Source organism: Gorilla gorilla, chromosome 15 (genome assembly GCF_029281585.2).
Source record: "Gorilla gorilla gorilla isolate KB3781 chromosome 15, NHGRI_mGorGor1-v2.1_pri, whole genome shotgun sequence".
Lineage (NCBI taxonomy): Eukaryota > Metazoa > Chordata > Mammalia > Primates > Hominidae > Gorilla > Gorilla gorilla.
Window position 1 is genome coordinate 108,658,313 of NC_073239.2, and position 18,325 is coordinate 108,676,637.

At 37.9% G+C, this 18,325-nt stretch overlaps 1 protein-coding gene across 1 annotated transcript in view; it reads right to left on the reverse strand.

Moving 5' to 3' along the window:
• Positions 1-12,176, reverse strand: part of CATSPERB (cation channel sperm associated auxiliary subunit beta) — a 152,255-nt gene extending 140,079 nt beyond the window's left edge. Inside the window, exons 1-4 of the mRNA XM_004055597.5 lie at positions 12,020-12,176; positions 9,499-9,577; positions 5,181-5,269; positions 3,145-3,285 (exon numbers count right to left, since the gene is read on the reverse strand). Coding sequence (XP_004055645.2) covers positions 3,145-3,285; positions 5,181-5,269; positions 9,499-9,577 — 309 coding nt within the window. The 5' untranslated portion in view covers positions 12,020-12,176. The remainder of the gene's footprint in view (positions 1-3,144; positions 3,286-5,180; positions 5,270-9,498; positions 9,578-12,019) is intronic.
• Positions 12,177-18,325: the final 6,149 nt, after the last annotated feature.

Genomic DNA, 18,325 nt, shown 5'->3' on the forward strand with positions numbered 1-18,325 from the left:
GAATGGTAATCTCTGAGATTTAAATATAAACTGTGACCAAATTCTTGGGCAATAAAGGTGCAAAGGACACCCCCAGAAGACCAGTTTGTAAAAACTAGCAGTGCAAGCTAAAAGAATTGAGTAGCGATTTCAGCGGCCAAAACCACAGGTAAGATCTTAGAGACCTGTGGTACAATCCTTCTTTTGAAGAAATAATGGCTGGCAACATTCCAAATTTGCTAAGCCCAGGGAACCTTACTTGGGTAAATCCAAAGAGAAAAATCTTGAAAGCATCCGAAGAAAAATAACATATTACATACAGGAGACAATCGTAAAATTAACAGTTTCTTATTCAGAAGCAAAGGTGTCAGGTGACATTAGAATAAAATATTCAAAATGCTGAAATAAAGTGAAGTCAACCAGAAATTTTATATTTGACAAAACTATGCTTCAAAATTTCAGTTGACCACTAAAAACCTGTTAGATCTTACAAACAAGTTTAGCAAGGCTGCAGGATACTAGATCAACATATAAAAATCAATTATTATATTTCTATGTACTTGCAGTGAACAATCTGAAAATGATATTAAGAAAGCAATTCCCTTTACAACATAAAAAAGAATAAAATATTAGAAATAAATTTAACAAAAGAAGTATAAAATTTATACTCTGAAAACATAAAACATTGTTGAAAGAAATTAAAGATCTAAATAAATGGAGAGACATCCATGTTCATAGATTGGAAGACTTAATATTAGTAAAATGGCAATACTACCCAAATGTATCTACAGATTCAATACAGTCCTTATCAGAATCCCAGATGGCTACTTTGTAGAAATTGGCAAGCTTATCCTAAAATTCATATGGTAACTCAGACTAGCAAAAATAATCTTGAAAAAGAAGAACAAAGTTAGAAGATTCATGCTTCCTGATTTCAAACTGTAGTACAAAGCAACAATATCAAGACAATATGATATTAGCATAAAGACAGACATGTGGATCAATGCAATAAAATTGAGAATCCAGAAATAAACTGTCCCATTTATGGTCAACTTATTTTCAACAAAAGTGCCAAAACAATTCAATAGAAGAATAAGTCTTTTCTACAAGTCATGCTAGGATGGCTGGATATCCACATGCAAAAGAATGAGTAAGGACCCTTATCTCACATCAAATACAAAAATGAACTCAAAATGGATCCAAGATCTAAATGTAAAAGGTAGATTATCAACCTCCTAGAAAAAAACATGTGGGGTAAAATTTCATAACCTTGAGTCAGCCAATGGTTTTCTACACATGACACCAAAAGCACAAGCAACAATAGAAAAAATAGATACAGCTGACTTCATTAAGAAAAACTTTTGTGTATCAAAGGACACTATAAAGAAAGTGAAAAGACAATGCATAGAATGAGAGAAAATATTTGCAAATCATATGTCTGATAAAAGACTCGCATCTAGAATCTATACAGAGCTTTTACAAATCAAAAAGACAAATACCCCAACTAAAAATGGGCAAATAATTTGAATAGATATTTCTCCAAAGAACATATTCAAGGGACTAATAAGTACATGAAAAGATACTCAACATCATTAGTCATTAGGGAAATTAAAATCAAAATGATAATGAGATAGCACTTTATACCTACTAGGATGGTTATTTTAAAAAAGACAAATAAAGGCCAGGCATGATGGCTCATGTCTGTAATCCCAGCACTTTGGGAGGCCGAGGCTGGCGGATCACAAGGTCAGGAGATCGAGACCATCCTGGCTAACACGGTGAAACCCTGTTCTCTACTAAAAACACAAAAAAATTAGCCAGGTGTGGTGGCGGATGCCTGTAGTCCCAGCTACTCTGGAGGCTGAGGCAGGAGAATGGTGTGAACCCGGGAGGCAGAGCTTGCAGTGAGCCAAGATCGCACCACTGCACTCCAGCCTGGGTGACAGAGTGAGACTCTGTCTAAAAAAAAAAAAAAAAAAAAAAGACAAATAAAACCAAGCCTTGGTAAGGATGTGGCGAAACGGGAACCCTAACCCAGGTGTGGTGGTGTGCACTTGTAGTCCTGGCTACTTAGGAGGCTGAGGCAGAACTTCTGGGCACTTTAGCCCAGGAGTTCAAATCCTGCCTGGGCAACACAGCAAGACCCTGTCTCTAAACAAAAAAGAAAGAAAGAAAAGAAACTGGAATTCTAACAAGCTGCTAGTGAGAATGTAAAATAGTACAACCACTTTAGAAAACAGTCTGGCATTTCCTCAAAAGGTCAAACGTGGAGTTATCATATGATCCAACAATTCCATCCCTGGCCATGTAGCTAAGAAAAATGAAAATATATTTCCACACAAAAATTTTCACACAAATGTTCACAGCAGCATTATTCATAAGAGCCAAAAAGTGGGAATAGCCCAAAGGTTCATCAACTGATAAATGGATAAACAAAATGTGGTATTTATACAATGTGATATTATTTGACCATATTATGCTAACTGAAACATATGCTAACTGAAAGAAGCCAGTCATGAATACTACATATATATGTTTCATTTACATAAAATGTTCAGAGTTAGAAAATCTATAGAAACAGAAAGATTAGTGGTTGTCTAGGGCTGGGGAGTGGAGGGGGGATTGGGAGTGACTGCTAATAGTTATAGACTGTCACTTTCATCACTTTTGGAGTGACTAAAGTATTCTGGAATTAATAGTGATGGTTGCACAACTCTATGAATATACTAAAAACCACTTAAGTGCACACTTTAAATGAGTGAACTGTATGGAATTATATCTTAATAAAGTTGTTGCCAAAAAAGAGGTGAAATAAAGACATTTTTAGGGGGAAAAAACCCCAGAGAATTATTTGCCAGCAGTTCTGCACTGTAAGAAATGCTAAAAGAAATTGACATCAGATGGCAACTTACATCTACAGGAAAGAATGAAGGACAGTATAAATAATAAATATGTAGGTAAAGGGTACAAATAAGTATTTCTTCTTCTTCAATTTACTTAAAAATATATGACTGTTTAAAGCAAAAAGTGTAACACTATCACTGGGCTTAAAACATACATAGATGTAATATTACTCAGCTACCTATTTTTAAAAAAATACATCCTATAAGGAAGAGTATGCTTCTTGTTAATAACATATCACAGAATAAGATAAAATGTAATTACCAACGTTAAATTAAAGTGGAAGATGCCATTATATGTACTATTCATGATTCCCAAGCTGGGAGCAAGTCCTCCTGATGTGAACACACTTAGCATTGCTTTTGATGCAATTTCATTTTCAGTTTGGAAGAAACACTGGATTTTCTTTAGGAAAGAGGAAGAAAAAAAAACAACTAATAACCACTTGATGCAGACACACAAGTTAGTTAATCTAAAAGTGATTAGTAATTCCAGTCTCTAGTTAGGAAAAAATATATATATTTATAAAAGTATACTTTCAGAACTCAGTAACCTATTATGCTAGCATCATAAAGTTTTCATCTTAATAATAATCTTTTCTATCACAGAAATGGTCATTATTATTACATGTAGTAAACATAGACTCAAAGCAATATGTTATCACAAATAGAAATTCCAATTTTATTAAAATTGTTATTTTGTGTCTAAATAAAAAAGGAAGCAACTATATAAAGCAAAGCCCATTTTACTGCATCTTTACTGGATATTTCCTAGTTTTGAGAAGGCATATGAAAATGTAGCGATCAGAAATGGTGGATTTTCCTGAAAACTAACATGAGACAGATACCAACAGCTTTATTTCAATTAATTCTCCTAGTACTTAAGATCGCTTTGGGCAAGTTCCCTATCTGAGTTTTAGTTTCCCTAATCTAAAAAATGGGGAAATACATTCATTCCAAAAATATCTACTGAGCCCTTCCTATGAATGGTGCTAGGAATGTAGATGTGAATAAAACAGACAGAACTCTCTGCCCCTGTGGAATTAACATTCTAATGGAGATTGGCAAGTAGACAAACTGGATGGAGAGATTGGTGGATGGATTGGTAGAGAATGAAGGAAAAGATAGAAAAAATGAAATAAATATAGAATACATTATAAGAACGAGGCAGGGAAGGGAGGTTGAGAGTGCAGGAGTTTGGGAAGGCAGTACAATTTTTCACAGGGTTATCAGCGAAAAAAAAAAACAATAGTACTTTCCTCACAGAAAATTAAATGTATAGATTAAATGTCATAATGAACATTAAACATTTTTTTAAAATGCCTGATACACATAAACACTTTATAAATGTTAGCTATCACTTCTAATACTACTGCTGCTAGAACTACTATACTACAACTATCCAAAAAGTAGGTTATAATTCCCTTTTTAGAAGAAGAACTGAGGGTTAGAGAGTTTAGGTAACCTGCCCCAGGACACACAGACCATAAATGGCAGAACCAAGACTGGACCCCAGCTCTGTAAGTCTGTCTTCTTCCAAAGCCCATTCTTTTTCCATAACATATAACAACAAATCAGAAATGCATTTTTGGCTCAGAGAGCATACACTTCTCAATAGTTGTATATACAAAGCTTAAATATACATTTAAGCATATCAAGAGGGAATTGTGGCCTAAGTCAAAGCAGGCTTAGGAATAAATGCATTTGTTCTCATGGAGTCTTTTTCTTTGTTTTTATTATATGTATTTATCATAGACTTTTAGACAATCTGTGCATTTTTTATTAATGTATATTTTTGTTAGTATTTGTTGCATGATCTTGATAGCGTGCTTTATTTTACTCCATTGTGTGTGTTTTTAAAAAGTCTCCCATTATTTGAATCAAAGGATCATATCATTCGTTACCCAAAATGACAACTTCAATGTGGTACTTGTTATACAAAGGCAAGACAGATTTTCAAGGTCATGTGAGGTAGCTTTCCTTCTCTAATAGGCTACATCTGTCAGACTTCAAAAGGACAAATCAACTCCACTAAAAAGGGGAGGGAGGAGGCATCATTTTAAAAAAGAAAGAATAAAAGCAAAAACACCCAGGATGCTCTATGGCTAAGTGAAGTATTTTACCTGCTCCAAGTAGACATACACTAGCAAAGATAGAAAAAATTATTATTTATGTGGAATTTTCCCTCCCCAAGTCTGAACATAGTAGAGGGTATTTGGAAAGAATACAATGCTATTGGTTTTACACATGGACTTTAAAGGAACGTGAAGGGTTATAACACATGCTATTAGTGGACCTTACCAAGTTTTCTAAGAAAAGATACAACTTGATTATTTCATTCTCTTGAGGGAACCCTTTGTTAGAACATGCAAAGCGTTTTTCTGTATCATCTAAATAATAAAAAAAACATATATTAGATCACTGATAGAAGACTGTCCATAAAAAGTACCATGTTTCTAAAACTGACAAAATATTTTTAAGGAATAAGAATTATAATTGCACATTTTAAATTCACTTTAGGTAAAATTCAAATTTTCCACCTTGTTTTTCTTTTTACACATATGCTATAAGGCATATTTAAAAATGGAAGGTTTGGCTGAAGCACTAATATAACTCATGCTAGACCATGACACAAAATTTTTAGAGGTAGACAAAAACCAGTTCTTGACACTTCAACGCCTCACCTTGAGGGTATAGAAGGATCCAGAATCGGCAACTGCAGAGAGAATTTGTGTTTTGATAGAGAGGTACTGAATGAAGATGTTAGGAGACCGACCCCTTCTACTTACTTACCTTGTGTCTGAGGCAAGAGGGTCTGTTGGGCACACTAAAAAAAGTAACATGTATCCCTGCAGTTTGGGGTGCAAACTCAGACTCCTTCTTAGAAAATTTAGAAGGCAAGAGATGATTTGGTGGAGACAACAGGATATGGTTTGTTGAGAAAGAGATGGGTATGTTAATGATACAGATAGGAGACAGAAATACTGGGTAGAAGAGGCAAAGGTCCCATCCTCAAGCCTGGAAACCCACAGCCCTAATGAAAACAGGCGTTTCTGTTTTCGTGCCTAGAAGTTGCCTTTTGGCCCACCATGGCCCCTATCCTATACCCATATAAACCCCAGACCCCAGGCCTCAGAGCTGACTAGTAGGTAAGCAAGGATATGAACAGAAGAGCAAAAGAACAGCAGAGAGAAGAGAAGGAGCAACTAAATGCCAAGAGGAGCTCCGCTGGGGATGGTCGGAGAGGCCAAAATCCAGGGGAAGATCATCTTCCCACACCATCCCCCTTCTAGCTCGCCATCTGTCCTGCTGAGAGCCACCTCAGGCTATTCAGTAAAACCCCTGCATTCATCCTTCAAGTCCATATGCAAACTGATTATTCCTGGATGCCGGACAAGAACCTGGGTACCAAGAAGGCACTGAGCTGGTAAACACTTAAACTGTCCATGGACAGCAAGGCTAAGAGGGTGCACTGTAACACACACCCACTTGGGTTTCAGGAGTCACAGGCTCCCACCCGTGGTTGCTGCCATGGAGCCAGAGCCCAGACGTGCTCGTCCGGCTACTGCACCTGCCCATCTGCATGCTCCCCATCCCATAAGGGGTTCGAGTGCCAGAACAGCCACACCTCTGTATCTCCTGCAAGAGGGGCCGGGGAACTCTCCCGTTTCATTAAGAGTCCTGCACAACCAAAATTTACTGGAGCAAAAGATGGATGAATGTTTCCTGTGGTCCAGATATAGGTCACTGGTGAAAAAGAACTAGCTTAGGGTCATCTAGGTTCCTGTCCTCAAAGGTCTCTCTGAGCGGCAAATGGCTCTTAGCAAAAAGAGTTTGAAGGCATAGATAAAGAAATAAGTGACCAGTGGGAATGAAGAAGTTTTTGCCTTTGTTAGAAGAACTGCAGATGAGAGATTCCCGGTAATGTGAGGGAGGGGAAGGAGCTATGAAGGACTCATTCAAGTGCCCAGAGATCAAGGGTCAGCTTTACACATCTGCTGGAACTTGAAAGTGCAAATGTCAGATGGTCCCCTCAGAACCAGCTAGGGCAGAACTGTGCTTTCCCTCCCACTTCTCCCTCCCTTTCTACAACGCTGGAGCAGGAAGGGTCAAAACCTAAAGTTGATGAGACAATGAAAAGGAATCTAAACACTAAGTGGAGAGAAGGAAAAGTTGACCTTAGCCTTTCTTCCTCACCTATAGGCTTCCCACCAGCACAGGCCCAGATAGAAAACAGGGAAGAAGCTTCAATTATAAAATAAGAGTTAAATTTGACTTGTACATGGGCTTGGATATCTTAATTACAACAATTACAATGCAAAAGTGTTTTAAAATTTCAAATGCTCGGAGAACTGATTTTTGGCTCAAGGGGAACATGTGCAGGTTTGTTACAAAAGTATATTTTGTATGCTAAGTTTTGGAGTACAAATGAATCTGTCTCCCAGGTAGTGAGCACAGTGCCCTCCCTGATCCATTTCTCCTGTCCCTCATATTCCCCAGAGTTTATTGTTCTAGGAGAACTGTGTGAATCATCCAATTGTAACCAAAAAAATCTTGGTTCTGGCCCAAATATTCATCCAGTGACAGAGGAAGAACCATGCCAAAGATTGGATTTAAATAGGAGGCAAAAATAACTTTAATTTATAATTGAACGTTACTCATTCTGTTTGTATAATGTAATGATTTCAATGCTATTCTTGAAATTCTATAAGAAAACATATCTTTACAAATATCACAAATATGCAAAATATACAAATATTTCTGGAGGTTATAATGTTAAACAGTTTTCAAAGTACTTTCAACTTATGCAGTCACTTTGTCCATACTTGACAATGCTATCAGACCGATTTTTTAAAGCTATAATTTGATTGTGAAGTCCAAATCACTTCTCTGTTTAAAAATCTTCACTGACACACCCTTACCTCATGAATTAAACTTCTTAAATGGTGAGACACTAAACAGAAGGATACTAACTCCTTTGAATAACATACTCTGAGCCATTAAGGCTCAAATGGGTTGAGCTGGATTTAGATGTTATTTTATGAAATTCCCACAATACTTTGTGCCACATATATTACTGTCTCCTCTTTAAAGAAGAGGAAATCAAGCTCAAACGTCATATAACTAACAACAGTGGGCCAGACTGGAAACGAGTTGTTTCTCTAAGGGACATCCTCTCTTTATCCTGCTAGACACTCTTTCAATAGTTAAGCCCATTTTTTCAGTCTCCCCTGCAGACAACCTTGTCTATCACCTCTGAAATGCATGGGCTTCTCTCTACTTCATTTTCTGCCTCAAATTTTAATACATTTTAAGATCCAGTTCAAATAGAAATTGTTTTTGTTTGTTTGATATAGGGTGTTGCTCTGTCACCCAGGCTGGAGTGTAGTGGAGTGATCTTGGCTCACTGCAACTTCTGCCTCCTGGGGCTCAAGTGATCCTCCCACCTCAGCCTCCTGAGTAGCTGGGACTGCAGGTGAGCACCATCACACCTGGCTAAATTTTGTATTTTTTATAGAGAAGAGGTTTTGCCATGTTGCCCAGGCTGGTCTCCAACTCCTGGGCTCAAGGTATCCTCCTGCCTCAGCCCCCCAAAGTGCTGGGATTACAGGTGTGAGCCACTGCACCTGGCCAAAGAGTTTTTTCTAACACTTGTCTCATTGCAACTAATTGATTTGTCCTCTGCACTTTGGTATCATTTTGTGAATTATGTACTCATATCAACAGGATCTTCTGGGCTTGGGTGGTAAAAACAGAGGCAGAGATACTGTGAGGAGAGACAGAGAAACAATTTCCAACTTTTCTAACTTTCCCTCCACGGACCGCTTTGCCTAGAAATTCTCAGATTATAGAGTTTGCTAGATTCTGTTATAATAATAAAACACAGAAAATTACTCTTTTGCAAGCTTCTAAAGGAAAGATGTGCCAGAGAAGTTATACTTTCAACAGCATGTGACTTCTTCAACAAGAATCATGATATAAAGGGAAACCACACAAGTGTAACCACCAATGGAATGCCTGCTCTGACTACAATAAAAATCCACTGTGGGACAAACGTACAGAAAAAAATGCCATTTATGAAATTCATTCATTGCCCTATTCACAGTTATACAACCACAACAGTCCCCCTTTTTCTGTGATCTCACTTTCCACAGTTTCAGTTACCTGTAGCCAACCATAGTCTAAAAACATAAAGTGGAAACTTTCAGAAATAAGCAATTTGTAAGTTTTACATTGTGCACTGTTCTGAGTAGTGTGATAAAATCTCATGCCATCGGCCAGGTGTGGTGGCTCATGCCTGTAATCTCAGCACTTTGGGAGGCTGAGGCAGGTGAATCACGAGGTCAGGAGTTCAAGACCAGCCTGGCCAAGACGGGTGAAACCCCATCTCTACTAAAAATACAAAAATTATCCAGGCGTGGTGGTGGGCACCTGTAATCCCAGGTACTCGGGATATTAGAAGCCTCTAGACCAGAGTATAATTGACAATATTGGGAAACAATTGGAAGATAAGATAAAGAAGAAATACTAAAAGAAAAATTTTTTACTGTAAATAAGGAAGAGACACAAATAAGAACTCCTGAGAAGAAAATAGAGAGTAAGATGGTCTGAAACTTACCTTTATTATATACTATTCCTGATGAAAATTCAAATATGTTCAAAAGCAAAACTGAAACATATATAAGTGGCGATTCCATCTGTTGGAATAAATAAGATTTTCACTCAATTTCTGAACATATTTTTGAATTCCTTTTGCTATAAACAACTACAAAGTAGTAAAGAAATAATCTCAATATTCTTAATATTTCACACTGTGTGACAAAAGCAGACAACACAACAGTTGCCTAAACTCTAAATTTACTCCCTACTTGGTATTAAAGGTAAATTTATAGGTATAATTATTACAAACTAGAAAAAGAGATGTGGCTCAGGTTTTCCTTCAGTAGGTAACTTTTAGAGAGGTGAGATCAGTTACACAGCTATGTAAAACAGAGCCTGAATTGATGAAGACTCTGAGGATGATACAGCTGTAACTTAATCTAATATTTTGACAACGTTGCTTTTGGGGAAGACAATTCACATGGTCCTGAGTTTCCCTGCACATTCTCGTTGAGTGTGCCAAGAATGCAAGGCCCTGGATGGTGTTCATCTCAGGCTTGTGTTTTGTAGCCACCAGCCTTGAGGGATGAGGTAAGGCACCCCGGACAACAGCAGGCTTGTTTCCATGGTGAATTGCCTAATCTCACTGTACCTCTCCTGTAATGCACTCCACTATGTGTATAAGCATCCATTATGGGCTCAATTTTCTACCCCCAAAATTCTGAAGTTGAAATCCTAACCACCCTTACCTCAGAAGGCAATCATGTTTGGAGATAGGATTTTTAAACAGGTGATGAAGTGAAAATGAAGTCATTAGGGTGGGCCCTCATCCAATAGGACTGGTGTCCTCAGAGAAGAGGAAATTTGGACATAGGGAGGGTGAAGTGAAGACACACAGGGAAGACATTCAGAGGGAAGATGAAGGGAAGACACAGGAAGAAGACAGCCACCTATAAACTCAGGAGAGACGCATGAACAGTTCCTCCCTCATGGCCCTCAGAAGGAATTAACCCTACAGACACCTTGATCTCAGATTTCTAGCCTCCAGAACTGTGAGAAAATAAATTTATGTTGTTTAAGCCACCCAGTGTATGGCCCTTTGTTATGGCAGCCCTAGAAAACTAACACAGCATCCATGATGAATTTCACCTCTAAGGAACTTGGGGGACAGGAGGTACTGGAGTGAGCAACCTGTGGACACTCTGGCTACTGCTTTTGCTATTAGTAATAAAGTCCTTTGTCTCTGACCTAGGAGTCTTGTGTCTTTTGCCAGCATCCAAGAAAACAGGAACATGCTAATTTGCCAACTGTAAGTGGAATAAAATCTCAGAACTTTGTGCAGTTCCTGACAACTGCTGAGTAAATTAAATGTAACTGGTGTTTTTCCTTCATCAAAACTGACTTGCTTATTAAATACATTTAATTGACAATAGAAAGCTCAAACAGTTTGATTTTTTTGAATTCATTCTTATCACATTAACAGGGGAGAACTGAAGGTTTTTAGTGCATTTTAAAAAATCATCTGAGAAAACAACTTGTTTTCACAAGGTAAGAGGAAACAAATGGTAGATTAAAATTCTGTCAGCATGGTGCAATGCTCAAGTATATTTTTGGTGTAAGAACGAATTTAACGTTAAGTGGAGACATTATCACAGTTAAACTCTGAAAATAGTCCCTTTACCAGAAAAATCTTATATCACTTTGCTAAACATTCAAATTAAATGATACAACACCATTATTAGAAGCTTTATGCCTCTTCATGGGTCACCTGTGCAAACTCGAGAGCGTTAGTATGAAGCACGTGGTGGAAATTCTGGTTTTAATGTCAGCAAGCTTGTTCTGCAAGCTTTCTTATCTGCCATCCTGCAAGCTCAAGAATTTCTGCTACCTACTGGTTTCTTTAATTCTTTGGGGCATAGTTCCAGTCTCATTCTTCTTATTTTTCCTTCAATATTACAACTTTTCCTTATTTGATACTATCTTCTTCCAACTTTCAGCTCATGGTTAGAGTAAAAACATAGACTTTAGCCTAAGATGAAGTCTGTCCATCGAAATATTTGATTTTTAGCAAGCTATTTAACTTCTTGGAGTTCATATTCTATTCAGTAAAATGGGGATAACAGGCACTTCACAGTGTTGTTGTGAGAATTAAATGAAAAATACCTTAAAACATCTAACATATTCTATACAGAATAAGCACTTGACAAGTATTACCTCTGAATTCCATATCTCCATACACTGCAGCAACTTCTTTTTCCTCATCACACTCCCCTACTGACCTACTTAGCAGTTAAATTACCCCCAGTTATCATTCCTTTGTAATTATTATAAGTTTTACATAATTACTGGATACAAGTCATGTATCTGGGCATTTTCTCTTCTCTGGCACCAAATAAACATTGGGAATTGCCCCATTGAAGGAAGCTATCTCCTCCCCCAGTTGGTTCATTTATAGTTACTCCATTATTATGGAATAGTGATCACACTATAAATTCATACTCCAGCAGGGTCCTTATTTTAATATTTTTTACTGTAATTACCTCTTTAGGAGATGCCCAACTAGTTGTGTTTTTCTTTTTTATATTTTTTCGAAGTTTTCTTCTGTATAGACTGAGAAGAAAGACCCGAAGTCAGGAGCCGAGTTTTCCCTGTTGACTGGCTTAGCACTCTAGTCACCTTTGGTAACAGCCAATCAGCAGCTACCAAGTACAGAGGCATGCTTAGAAAATCTAAAGGACAGGCAGTTGGAATTTCCAACTAACTGCCTCTTTCAGAGCACCACAGGCCATTTTCTTTAAAAACCGATGAGAGGTGGAGGTTCTCCAAACCTTCCATCTTTAATATAGCATTCATCTAGGAAGGATCAGAAACCTACACATGATTATCTATAAAATACTTCAATTATCATATGATCATTGAATGCCTGGGGAAAAACATAAATGCTAAAAGCTCATGCTAACTGCATATAATAAGGTTTAAAAGGAGGCAATCTCTCAAAGGGGAGGAGCTTCATAACTGGGTCTTTAAGGAAGACTGGGACTTAAAAAAAATAGAGAAGGCCTTATTGACAGGTAAACAAGACAAGCAAATACACAAAGCACAAAGGAATGAGCTGTGGACGCATGGAAACAGTGAGACCGAATGGCATGCCAGTTTGTCCTCCATATTCATGTTGTGTGACTGTCCTTGATGTGGTTGTATGTGCTTACTAAGGCTGCCTTTGACTGAGTACCGAGTGAGCTGAGCTTGAACCTTTCTGTCTTACCCAGCGCCCTGACTAGTCATGAATGGTCACAGAGGCTGACACATACTTTTTGATAATCATGATAATAAAACGTGTTTTATGCTCAGGTTGTCCTACAGAAGTCCCTTCACATGACCATGTAAAACCTGCTTTACCCTCATATCCTGAAATATGTCTGGTATCTGGGTTTAATCTATTCCTGGAAGAACCCGCATCAGAAATATATTTCTCTCACCCTTTCTGGTGACCTTGACCTAAAGAAGAAGCTGAAACAGTGTGCAAAACACAACCAAATATATCTCCTTATAAAGACTCAGTTCCCAGAAACTTGGAGCTCTCTTTTTTTGTTGCCTGTTTCCCACTAGAGAAGGCAATAAAGCTTTTATGGAAGAAGATATAGCTTTCAGTTACCATAGCAACACTGCTACACGTTAAAAAAAAGTCTGAGCAATACTGAAGGTACACATTGAGAGCTCTAAAAAGAATGATGAAGCAGGTGACATTTGCCTTCTTTCTCCCCAGCAACCCCTTAGTTTTCTTTTCCTCATTTGCCCCCACATTTTGTTTCCTAACTTACGAAAGAGTAAAGGATCTGCTTTCAATCACAGTCACTGATGAATTACACTTTGATGTGAGTACCAAGACTACTCCCACAGCAGGTGATTTATCTGTAACAGTGGAATGAAAGGGGTTCTTCTGCCTGAAAAACAAATTATGCACCGGGCTTCCGTCTAGTCAGGAGGATAGGGGGCAAGGCAATGGGCTGATTGAAAGAAGGATGACTTTGACTTTTTTTGTAATTTTTTGCTGGCTATAACCGGGCTTATTATGTGTGAAAAATAAAAACAAGTATAGAGAAATCAATTACGCATAAATCAACAACCAGATATAACCACTGTGGACATCTTGACATTCCTCGAGTCTGTTTCTTCTGCATTTATACGTCCTTCTTTCAGCCATTGTTAGTCTGACCATTTTCTCGTGTAACTCAAGTGTTTTATTTAAGTCTTCGCAGTTGTAGATCTAAAAATAACAGTACCTAATTTACTCAAACATAAAATATTTTTCTATTTCCAGTGTTTTCCTTTTTGAAAAATGTGGTAATGAATAATCCTGAACAAAATTATTTTCCTACATTTAAAAATATTTCCTTAGGATATGAACATGTTTAAGACTCTTGGATGTATATTGACAAATTGCTTTCCAGAAATCCAGCAGTGAAAATTAGATATAATCTGAAATAATTTGATACATTAAAAAATCTTGTTTTACTTTTTTCAATATTGGTGCAACTGAACACTTATAAATGCTTGTTTGACTTTTTTTTTCTATAAATTATCTGGGCATGTTGTTAACCATTTTCTACTGGAAATTTAGTGTTTTGCTTGTGAAATGGTAAAATAACCCCTTGCAATATTTAATGTAAATATTTAACTCAATTTGTCATTTAACAATTTTATTTATAAATTTTTCTCGTCTTTGTTTTATTTATTTATTTATTTATTTGAGATGGAGTCTCATCTCTGTCATCCAGGCTGGAGTGCAGTGGTGCAATCTTGGCTCACTGCAACCTCCGCCTCCCAGGTGCAAGTGATTCTCATGCCTCAGCCTTCTGAGTAGCTGGGATTACAGGCGTGCACCACCACGCCCAGATAATTTTTGTATTTTCAGTAGAGACAGGGTTTCACCATGTTGGCCAGGCTGATCTTGAACTCCTGACCTCAGGTGATCTGCCTGCCTCGGCCTCCCAAAATGCTGAGATTATAGGCATGAGCCACCATGCCCAGCCTTCTTATCCTTTTTATGTGAGAAATTTTAAAGACTCAAAAAGTTCAAAGACTAAGATAACGAGGATGTTTCAGTCATCCAAGATTAAAATCACCCCCAGTTTTTAATAACTTTTTATTATGGGATGTGCCAAACATTGGGGGAAAAGTAGAGAGAACTATACATTATATATAAGTATATAATATATATATTATAACATATATATTCTATTTTGTGTAATTGCCTACCTTCAGTCTTGTTTCATCTATACTCTCTTTCACTCACTTCCTCCTCTAGTATTTTGTTGTTTTTTGGTGGTGTTTGTTGTTTTTTCTGAGGCACAGTCTCGCTCTGTCACCCAGGCTGGAATGCAGTGGTCTGATCCCGGCTCACTGAAACCATCCACCTCCTGAATTCAAGAGATTCTCTTGCCTCAGCCTCCCAAGTAACTGGGATTACAGGTGTGCGCCACCACGCCCAGCTAATTTTTAGTAAAGATGGAGTTTCTCCATGTTGGTCAGGCTGGTCTCAAACTCCTGGCCTCAAGTGATCCATCTGCCTTGGCCTATCAAAGTGCTGGGATTATAGGCATGAGCCACCGCATCCAGCCTGCAGAATTACTTTGAAGATATCCTAGACAACTGTATATATTTCAGTATGTATTTCTAAGAGAAAATGACTTTTTTTAAAGAAAAGAAAACCACAATACAATTTAACACCTAAAAATAATAGTAAGTCCCAGATATCTACCCAGTGACTGTTTATATTTCCTCAGTTACCTCATTCACAAAATTTTTTATAGTTGTATGAATCAGGATTCAATAAGGTTCAAACTTTGCCACTGGTTGATGTATCTCTGAGGTATCAAAATCTACAAGTAATTTTCCTTTCACCTCTCCCTTCACCCCATCATTTTTTTTCTCTTGCTTTTTCCTTGAAATTCATTAAAGAAGAAGTTAGTTGTAATGTGTTTTCCACAGTTTGGATTTTGCTGACTGCATCATTATGGTATCTTTTTACATCATAAGTTTATCATATTGTTCGGTAAATTGTTAAGTAGATTTAGAGGCTTGATCAGATGCAGGTTTAATTTTTTTGTCAAGAACATTTTACAGGTGGTGTTGGGTACTTCCATCAGGAGGTACCTAAGGTGTGGTTAGCTCTCTTTTTCCGATGTAGCATCTATCATTTATTGCCTAAATCTGTTAAATTCATTAGAGGCTGCAGAGTGGTGATGTATTATCATTTCTTCTTTGCTTATTAGCTGGAATACTTTTATAAAGATAACTTTTCATGCATCAACTATTTGTTTACTCAGAGGTACAATTCCTAAGAGAAGACAAATGCTTCATTCTTTTCCTTCATTTACCATTTTGAAAATAATGAATTGATTCCCTAGCATCCTCATAGAGGCAACCAATAAAGTTCATTTTTGCTATCATTATGAACTCACAGGTTTCCATTTAAATATATTTAATGTATTTCTATCATTATGGTTATTATCCTTATTGATGCTCTAGGTGTCTAATTTTAACAGGTATGGTCCTTCCAAAGTTCGCTTCTGTCTTTTTGACATGACTCTAGTCATTTTTGACAGTTTGCTTCCTTCCTTATAAGACAAGATACTCTAGGCTCACCTTCTACATTTCCTGCCCCAGACATGGACTCAGTCATTTCTCTATATAATTCTGATTCCTTTTACTGGAAAATCGTATTCAGAAGCCATAGTTTTGGGAGTTTGGCCAGTCTTTTTTTTTTTTCTTTAATAAATATAGAAAACCTGGCCAGGTGCAGTGGCTCACACTTGTAATCCCAGCACTTTGGGAGGCCAAGGCAGGCAGGTAAATTGAGGGCAGGAGTTCAAGACCTCCCTGGCCAACATGGTGAAACTCTTCTCTACTAAAAATACAAAAATTAGCTGGACATGGTGGCACACGCCTGTAGTCCCAGCTACTCAGTAGGCTAAGGGCAGGAGAATCACTTGAACCCAGTAGGCGGAGGTTGCAGTGAGCCAAGATCATGTCACTGTACTCCAGTTTAGGCAACAGAACAAGATCTGTCTCAAAAAGAAAGAAAGAAAGAAAAAGGAAGGAAGGAAGGAAGGCAGGCAGGCAGGCAGGCTTATGTAGGCAGGCTTATGTAAGATAGATGGTGGCCACCTAAAACTTAATTTCTCCACATATTCTTTTAAAAGTCCTATAATAAGAGGAGAATTAATAAAACAACTCATAGCACAACTGGGAGGTGGAGATTACTAACAACTTTAACTTACATATAAGTAGGAAAAGAAGCATATGAAACCAGAGGGATCAACTCCAGAGTCCACACCAAAGTGAAGTCAGGTAGAGGTTATGTGGAAAAGAACAGAGGACAGCAGCAGTGGAGCAGCAGTGGAATCCGGATTAAATCTTCTCTAATGGAGTTCTGCCTAAAAGAGGAAATATACTGACAATGGGGTTGAGAACTGGTGGACTAGAACACTGCCTTGAAAATCTTCATGCAGTTTAGGAAAGCATCATTCTAAAGGAGAGGTAGATGTTTTGGAAGGGGGAGAAATTTTTGGATGTTTGATGGTGAAGAAAAAAGCAAGCAAGCAATAAAAATTAAAGGTCATACAGAAAGAAAAGAGAACCAGACGCTGGGAAAACACACCTACTCCACCCACAAAACTTCCATGTATAAAAATTGAACTTTACTGTAACAACAGAAAAGGATGCCTTTGAATTAAGAAGCCTAGGTACACACTCAAATTCTACCCCTTCAGGCTTCTCCAAAACAAGAGAAAAAAAAAAAGTGGCATTCCAAAATGAACACAAAATAACAGGCAGTATCATACAAAGCTATTAGAGGGTAGAAAATGAGGCTGGGCACAGTGGTTCACGCCTGCAAATCTCAGCACTTTGGGAGGTCCAGGTGGGAGGATCACTTGAGCCCAGGAGTTCAAGATCAGTCCCGGCAACATAGCGAGAGTCCATCTCTACAAAACAGTTGAAAAACTTAGCTAGCCAGGTGCAGTGGCTCACACCTGCAATCCCAGCACTTTGGGAGGCTGAGGTGGGTGGATCACAAGGTCAGGAGATCGAGACCATCCTGGCTAACATGGTGAAACTCCGTCTCTACTAAAAACACAAAAAATTAGCCAGGCGTGGTGGTGCACACCTGTAGTCCCAGCTACTCAGGAGGCTGAGGCAGGAGAATCACTTGAACTTAGGAGATGGAGATTGCAGTGAGCCTAGATCGCACCATTGCACCCCAGCCTGGGCAATAGAGCGGGACCCCGTCTGGAAAAAAAAAAAAAAAACTTAGCCAGGCATGGTGGTACATGCCTATAGTCCTGGCTGCTTGGGAGGCTGAGGCAGGAAGATAGCTTGAGCCCAGGAGCTTGAAGCTGCAGTGAGTCATGATCACACCACTGCACTTCAGCCTGAGTGACAGAGCAAGACCCAGCTAGAGAAAACTGACACAACACTTCAACTTGAATTAAGTACGTTAAAATAATAATATTCATATTTTTAAATCACCTTGAATAATTAGTTCAAAATAACTCAGACTAGAACATAGAACAAATAGGAAGATATGGAATGAGAGTTGACCAAACTCAGGAAATGGAAGAAAAAGACAAAATAATCTCATTAAATAAGATAAAGATTAAATATCAAGGTGCCCAAAAGAAAATAGTTTTGACCACAAACATAATAAAGATCATGAAGGAGAAGAATGGCAACCATCAAGAGAACACAATTAAATAAGGAAAAAGATAAAAGTATCAGAGGGAAAAGTAGTAAGTACAGACAACAGGAAAAGAAAATCCAACATCTTCCCCAAACTAAAGAAA